The 8,757-nt window shown below is 34.4% G+C and overlaps 1 protein-coding gene across 1 annotated transcript in view; it reads left to right on the forward strand.

The window, feature by feature from the left end:
- NYAP2 (neuronal tyrosine-phosphorylated phosphoinositide-3-kinase adaptor 2) overlaps positions 1–6,588 on the forward strand; it is a gene marked incomplete at both ends in the record, with an annotated part of 237,240 nt that extends 230,652 nt beyond the window's left edge. The window contains one exon of the mRNA XM_080932764.1: positions 6,361–6,588. Coding sequence (XP_080788890.1) covers positions 6,361–6,588 — 228 coding nt within the window. The remainder of the gene's footprint in view (positions 1–6,360) is intronic.
- Positions 6,589–8,757: the final 2,169 nt, after the last annotated feature.

Here is an 8,757-nt window from a genome sequence, read left to right on the forward strand (position 1 = left end):
CGGAGAAATAATGCCAATCTAAAATTTAGCACAGTTTCCTATTTGGGCCTTAAAATAAGTCAGGCAAAAAAACAACACATTCCTCCTGGACAAAACCGATGACATCATATCAATTGCCTTTGATCAGCCTGAGGATAATGGAGGTGAAACAATTATTCTTCTACTTGTTTGGATATAGAATGCTCATGATATCAGTTCAGATGGCTTCATTATAGCCTTCATGAAATTAAAAAGAAACAGGGCATTATTCTACACTCTTCTTAGCACCCTGGATATTATACTTATAACGAGATTATTTATTTTATGTATATAAATATTGGCTTACACATATGTGTGTGAATCACATATATGTCTCATTCTTGTGGAAGCCAGATGAAAACAATAGATTCCCCAAAACTAGAGTTAGAGACAATTGTGAATCACTTGTGTGTGTTGAGAACTGAACTTGGTTCCTCTACAAGAAATTCATGTGCTTTTAACCAGTGAGTCATCTCTCCAGCCCCACATTGATACTTTTGCTAATCATATAGGGTTCATAAAGCAACTGTAAAGTCACAAGGTTTAATACTTAGCATAAAACACTATGAAGTTGGGCTACATCTGTATTTTTTCAAATCACAAATTACTTTGTTGAAGACAGGAAGATCAATTCACATTTATTATCAATATGACAGTCTTTGAAAGTCTTTTGTTTTGTTAACTATGAAAAAATGTTGTCTTTCCAGTGACTACATGGACAAGTTCAGGAAAATTACAACTCCGATCCAACCCAGGACTCTTTGTTATTATTGATTTTAAGTTTTATTAAGGTTTATGTTATTGTATTTTTTCATAATGTTGATAATATTTTTCATAAATATACTTGGTAAAATAGTCACAAAATAATTGAGCAGAATTGAGGGAAAGGTCATGAATGTAAACATTTATTCTTAGGTTGAATCACCAGAGTGACCCATGAGAGGTGGTGGCTTGTTATTGCTATTGGTATCTCAAGACTCATGAGAGCAAATGGCTCCTTGCTGTAATGAAATGACATCACCTAAAATCAGTTTTTGATGCAGATAATTTAAACCCAGCTACTTTATACTTGCAACATTCTTCTTCTCCTTATAAGGATATGATAGCACAGTGTACAGCCAACACACTCAAAGAAGTTCTCTACTGTTATTGCAAATCTGTTTTTCATCATTTCTGGTTTAGTGGATGGGTCAGATTTATATAAAAACCACCATGAACCTTTCTCAGTCAGTGCTTTGTATTTAGTTTCACATGCCTTTTGTAGCAACAATATTGATATTGTCTCTTTTCCATCTTCTACTATATAGTTCTAATACACGCTTATTTTAACTTGAAAGCATCTACGGGAAAGAGTATGATGAGAGAGTAACCAAACATTTTCCCAATTCCAGTAACTGGTCATAACAATGACAATTTGGGTTCATTCCTCAATTTTCTCTTGTTTAGTTCATGTATTAATCATGTCTCACTCCACTTTTATACATGTAACATGGTACTTACTTCTCCTTTCCAATTTCCTTGTACTAAAATGATTACTTATTATTGTATCAATTTGTTGTATTTTTCCTATATAGTGTGATCTTTAATTTCTACAAATGAACTACTTGTAAATCTTGCTTCTGTGGTGAGCCACAGAGTCTCTGTCTCAATGACCCCATCCTATAGATGGTATGACAACAGATAATCATGTTCATGTGCTAAAAAATTGTGAGTTATAGATACTGTCATTTTGATTTTATGATTCCCAGGTGCTATCAAATATTTTGTTTGTCTTTTGTTTAAAATTTTCAAACTATGTCTTTAAAAATCTTCTTTGTGGCTGTATGAAAACAGGTGGATGTCCTCTGTTTCTGAAGTTAAGTGTAGACATGTCTTTAGACCTCACTGTAGAACTCAATTTTATAGCCATGAAGGTACTTCTTTTACATCGAATTCTGTTTCCTAAGCATTTGATAACATATTACATGCTACTTAGTACGGCCATTAAAGTAAACATAATTTATAATCCATCTCATTTCTCTTTTAATTAATGTTGAAATGCTCCAAATGCTTATTGCAGAGTGGTTATTTGTTGTTTAGTTTTATATTTTACACATTTGGGATTTCTTTTTAAACATATAGAGATTAATTGTTATACATTGTGTTTATTGGTTTGACTCGAGAAAATATATTCAGTCTCAGAAAGTACTTAATTTTAATTTCCAAAAAAGGTAACTAGGGTAGTGAAAAAGTGAAATGATTCCTTAAAAAAAGGAGTTATTCTGTGTTCCCTACAAATATGTAAAAATAATACACATGTAATTGTTTATTTGATGTATAACTTATGCATGTGCCATGTACACAGAGTTATATGTTAAGTAATACAACACACATGTCTATTTATGGGATGGTATAGACTGAAGTTCACAAAGCGCATAGAAAATTCATCGATACACTACTTTTCAGTGACACAGCTAGAACCACCCTAACCAAATAATTTAAATTTTATTATTTTACCATGTGGTCGTAGAGAGAGGAACTAGCATTTGGAAAGATGTTTCTCTTACTTAAGAAATCTTGTAATTTTAGATGTAAAGAAAAACTAAAAGGCACGCTGAATTCTCAAGAATAATACTTACTTCTTGTATCACACATAGTGTGTAATTTGCTGTCCTATCATTTATTTAACATAATTAAGGCATCAATATTGATACATTATAGTCTGATAAAGGTTGCATTTTATTCTGTTTTCTTTATCATTCATCTAATGTCTTTTTTAACTGCTTCCTACTTCCTTCTAAATATACACCGTGATTATTATTAGTCAGGAGGTCTTTTCAGCCTTGTCTAGACAGCAAGAGTAAGAGATCACTGATATTGGATGACCTTGATGGAGTATACGAGTGCTGCTGTTATACTGTTCAGCCTGTTGCTCAGGTGAAGTCCACCTGATAATTTTCTCATTAGCAGAGATGTGTACTTGGAGGAGAGGTACGGAATGTGTGGGTACCATGGTTCATTATTGCACCTATCCATACTAACAAGAAAATATAACCGTTTCATAAACTTTGTACTTTATAGACCAAATGAAGTATTTATCACAGGCTCTTTGGCTTGTATTCATCTCCTCATTTCTTAGTGTGTCTTCACCTCGTGAAAGGGAGGAAGCTTTCCTGGGTTTTTGGTTTTTAGTTTCTCTTTTGTTTTAAGATCAGTCCTCTTCTGGAACTATCTTCCCCTACCTCTTGCCAAGTTCTCATTTTTAACACCATCAGGAAAGAGGTTAATATTTCAATATGAGAATTTAAGGAGGGCACTTCCTAAGGTTAAGAATGGATTTCCCCAGAAGTCCACTTCCACTGACTTTCTTCACTGCAGGACGCAGCTGTTGCTGTGTGGCACATACATAGAAGTGAACATTACCCTTTCACTTTTCTGGATTGGAAACTTCCCTTGATTATACTCCATGAATTTATTATTCAAAAATCTTTATTGATTAATGTTAATAAAATTCCCATCCCAGGGGTTAGAGAGATGGCTCAGTGGTTAAAAGCACTCACTGACTGGTTTCAATTTCCAAACTCCACTTGGCAGCTCACAACTGTAACTCCAAAATCTGACACCATAACACAGATATACATACAGGTAAATCACCAATGCACATTAAAATTAAAATCTTGCCTCAAAGATGATTTGGGTCATAGCAACTTGACTAATGTTTTATAATTATAATTATTTCCTAGTATGTAAGTATATAATGTAAGTATGTAATATCATCATATCTATCTATCTATCTATCTATCTATCTATCTATCTATCTATATATATATATATATATATATATGTGTGATATATTTGGAGTGAATATAAGAAACAAGATAACCAAATAACTAAACTAGAAGAATGATTTTAGTGCACAGATTTTTAATTAGATTTATCACTCTATCCCCAAAGTTAATTCATCTGAGGAAGAGACAGAATAGGAGTTCGAAGCTGTATTTTAAAAAGATAAAGGGACTTTATTACTAAAGATAAATCAAGATTGATAAATAACTTAGAGGTAGTATTTTTTCATATATTTTATATATGTGATAAATATACAATACTACATAGTTTCCTAACATCATAAGGGGATTTTATGTGTGCAGCTGTAGTACTGGGTTTTACTGTTTTACTGGGTTTTACTGTGAGAATTCAAAGGTGTACCTAAGCATGCCTTATGTAAACTGTAATTATCAAGGTGTTTATCTTCCCACATGAATCACACTCTATAACACAGTCATTCGTATAATCCTCACATTATTCTCTTGGCTCTTAATCCCCAGTGGAGGAGTTAAAGAAAGGATTGAAGGAGCTGAAGGGGTTTGCAACCCTATAAGAACAATACCAACCAACCAGAGATCCCTATCCAACTAAACCACTATCCAAAGAGTAGAAACGGAGGGACCCATGGCTCCACCTGCATATGTAGCAGAGGATGGCCTTGTTGGACATCAGTGGAAAGAAAAGCCCTTGGTCCTGCAAAGGCTCGATGCCCCAGTGATGGGAGGGGGTGGGTGAGCGGGGGGGGGGTGAACCCTCAAAGAAATGGGGGAGGGGGTGGAATGGGGGCTTATAGAGGAAAAGTCAGAAAAGGGATACCATTTGAAATGTAAATAAAATATTTCCAATGAAAAAGAGTAAGGAAAGATGACTGACAGCAGATTTAATATAAGAATACTCTATATACCAGACTGCATATGCTTGTGAGTGCATTTTACAGTACAATCTGGCTTTGAGTTGGCAACCTTCCAACCATAGAGAGTTGAATGATTTCCAAGTACCCAGATCTCTCTTATGGTGTGGGAAATGTGTTTCCAGGAAGCTTCATGCACTGCACCATGGCGATATATAATATATATTTTAGAACAGCATTTTTTGCAAGGGAGAAATGGATTAAGTTATTAAAGCACTACAATGTCATCAGATGTAGAAAATTAGATAAGAACCTGTTTGAAATATTACCCGAAATCCATAATGCCAAGTTTGATGACTTCATTTGTCTTATTTTAATTTTTCAATCATGGTGGATATCTGCTTCAAAAATTTCCCATTTGAAACTATGATGGGCTACCATGTCACTATCTTTCTGTGACAAATTTGGTTCTAAAGGATGTTTTCAATAGGCTATATTCAATGTGAAGCTGACTAGCACTCATTATTACATATATTAGTGTATGGTTGACCTGTAGTCCCCACTGACCCTTCGTTTTTAACCAAATTGATTTGATGAACTGTGGGCGCATCTTTTCTAAGAATTTTGTTTGTTTGCTTGCTTGCTTGTTTTATCTTTTTGGTAGAGGGAAGTGATTTCACCTCAGATGTTTGCTGGTGCATCCAATACTAGTGTAAAAAATAGCCCAGAAAAAAGTTTTCAGAGCATGTATTCAAACATAGCATAAATATCCACAGTCACTTCAGCACGTGGAATTATTTTACATACATGTACTTGATTCTGTTTAGAAACAAATGGAAGTGTTTAAAATACATCTCAAGAATGAAAATGATCTTTAGCAACTTTCTAACATGTCATAGAAAAAATAGTTGCTCTATTTGAATTTAAATATCTTGGGAACAGTAACACAATGGAAGCAACATGAAAAGTGGAATTTGGAAATCTTTTTAGAAAAAAATAAAAGTTATTTTTTCTCCATATTGTCGTCTTAAAAATACATTTATTTTCTTATTTATTATGTGTGTGTGCATGTGTGTGTACATGTATGTACATGTGCATGTGTGTGTATGTGTGTGTGAGTGTGTGTGTATGTGTGTGTGAGAGAGAGAGAGAGAGAGAGAGAGAGAGAGAGAGACAGAGACAGAGACAGAGACAGAGAAGAAGAAGAACAAGAAGAAGGATGAGGAGGAGGAGGAGGAGAAGAGTTGAGGAGAAGAGAGAAGAGAGAGAGATGTCACAATTAATGATTGTGTAGGTCAGAGGATAACTCATGGGTGTTAGCTCTCCTGCCCTAGACTTTCCATAGTTGAGTGCAGGTCATTGGTCTTGGATACAAGCATCCTTGCTTATTGAACCATGCAATTGGTTTTACTGAAAGTTTCAAAAGCATTTTCAGAAGTATTTATGTCCAAAGTGTTACTAAATCATGTCATTATGTTTACAAATTTTAATAGAATATTTATTTATAGCATCTGTGAATTTATTTTGGCTTTGTTAAAGAGTATTGTATTTTATTAAAGCACATTAAACGTTGTTTAAAAAATATCTGTAGAAATAGCTGAGAGTTTTTGAAAGAGCTTCTAGCACAGTGCAAAATTATGGTTTCATTCCATCTTTTTCTTCTGTATTCATTCTGTTTCTTTTGCTAGGTGGCATGCATGCCGTGGTTTCATGGAGACCATACAATGCTTGAGATGATTGAGAAAAAGCGTTGCTTGTGCAAAGAAATAAAGGCTAGACAGAAAACGGAAAAGGGCCTTTGCAAACAGGATAGCATGCCAATCCTACCCAGCTGGAAGAAGAACGCAGCAGCAAAGAAGTACAGTCCTCCACCATATTCGAAACAGCAAACGGTATTCTGGGATACTGCCATATGAACACGTACTCGCTCCATCGCCACACTGCTTAATTCAAGGGGGAGGTCAACTTGGTATTGTGATGATTAATTGTTCCATATACTGTTTGTTGATGTGGAATGGCACAGGAAGCTGTAAGTACTGTGTCATACCCAAGATAAAATATGTTTGTCCTTGAAGTTAAGGCACACTTACTTATCCTGGATTATTTTGAATCCAGAATATATTAACCTGTAAATATTTTGCTAGTTTACGAGTGACACCTGAAATAATAATCATTATACATATTTACGTTGCAGAAATGCTAGAAAAGTTTACTAGATGATATAATTTGGTATGAACTGGTTTGTTATCTCTTTTATATGTGACCCCTGAATGCCTTTTCTCATTAATTTTTGCATTTAAAATGTCTTTGTCCTCCCACCCACATTTGGTTTCTATAGAAGAGCTCACAGGTATAGGTCCTACTTAAACACATAATATGTGATCTGGTGCTAGCAATACAGAAGTTGAATATCCTGTGTGTAAAGATTATCTGCTGCTTTCCAAGTCTGTGAGGGACTAATTGGAAGTGGTTGAAAGCACGACACTGGTCTGAATGCCCGTGTTACCTGGACAGTCTTTACTATAGTAACTTCACAAGGATTTTGTTCATAACTTTGTGTCTGCACTTATTATTACCAAGTCAGACTACAGTGGAAGGGAGTAGGATACACTGGGGCACTGCAGCAGAAAACTTTTTAGAAATATGGTTTAGGGACATTTGACCTTGCTGCATTGATCTGATTGCAGGAGACCAGAGTTCACTGTGACATTGGAAGTAACAAAGATTCAAAACATAAGAGCACAGCCATTTCCAAGAGAGGGATAGTGGAGGCATTATAGACACAATACTTTTAAGTAATATTTTTCAGGCATCGTTTTCCAAAAGAAATAAAGACACATTCAACTTACCCAGTTTGTGTATTTTAGTCTACTCCATGCCAACCTTCCTCGAAATTTAAGTGTATTCATGGAAAAATGTTTCATGGCAATCTTTGAAAGCTAATTATTACATTTTTGGGTCATAATCTTCTGTGCATGATTATTGTACCTGTTCTTACTGATTATGACACCATGACCAAAGAATTATGACCAGTTCATTATTTTATTTTGTTTTACGGAAGAAACAGGAAATGAAAAGGCTAAAGGATATCGTGGACTCAACTTTATGTGGTGGTAAAATTTAAGTTAAGAAATTTAATTTAAGAAAAAAAATGGTATATATCTTTTAAAAGTAAACTGTTAGTTGAATATAAATATTGCCACGGATAAATAAAAATGAAACTATCGCATATATTTTGTATATTTAAATTACTATTTATGCTTCCTAAAATGGACAGTATGAGGTTCTTCAGTAACAATCAATTTAGTATTATATTCCTGAGAGAAAAAGGTGTGTTTGAAGTTATCATAGCAGTTTTTCTTGGAAGGGTATTGACAGCAATAGCTCCATGCTGCTCAATAAAACCAAATATGACAGAAATTAAGAAATTTTTGTAATCTATATTGATAAAAAATCTAGTAATTCTTTATCAGTAATAGTTCCTTGAAGAGAGTTTGAGATGTTATAACATAATTTTTTAATGTTTTATAATTAATGTATATTTTGATGTCCAATTATAATGCTTAAAGAATAATGGAAACAGTAAGTGGGAGCATGTGTTGTGTGTGTGTGTGTGTGTGTGTGTGTGTGTGTGTGTGTGTATGAACAATCAGTGGGAGAACTGTATATATAAAATGCTTGCAGAAGTTGTAAGCTCTGCTTATACAAGTAAGATGGTAACAAAGGCAAAATAGCAAATACAGCTGTCCACAGAGATCGAGAAACGATTGAGACGATGCAGTTCAAGCCCAGCAGCCAATACAGCACAGATCTAAAGGTGATGGAAACGTTTTCAGATAAAAACATAATTGAAATCAAAAGTGTTTATGGCCCAAGTTGCTATCTTGACTTGAGCTGTGATGACCTCCTAGATTTAAGCCAATCAAACATAAGGCACCATCTGTCAGCATTTTTGTGATCTTAGTGCATGAGTATTTTGGTTGTTGCAGTAAATAGGACCCCTCTCTTGATATTGAAGTGTAGGAAAGTATATTTCTAAGTGTGTCTTTCAAATGCTGATCTTATACATATCACTCTGAATTAGG

This window comes from Micromys minutus (genome assembly GCF_963924665.1).
Source record: "Micromys minutus genome assembly, chromosome: 19".
In the NCBI taxonomy this organism is placed as follows: Eukaryota; Metazoa; Chordata; class Mammalia; order Rodentia; family Muridae; genus Micromys; species Micromys minutus.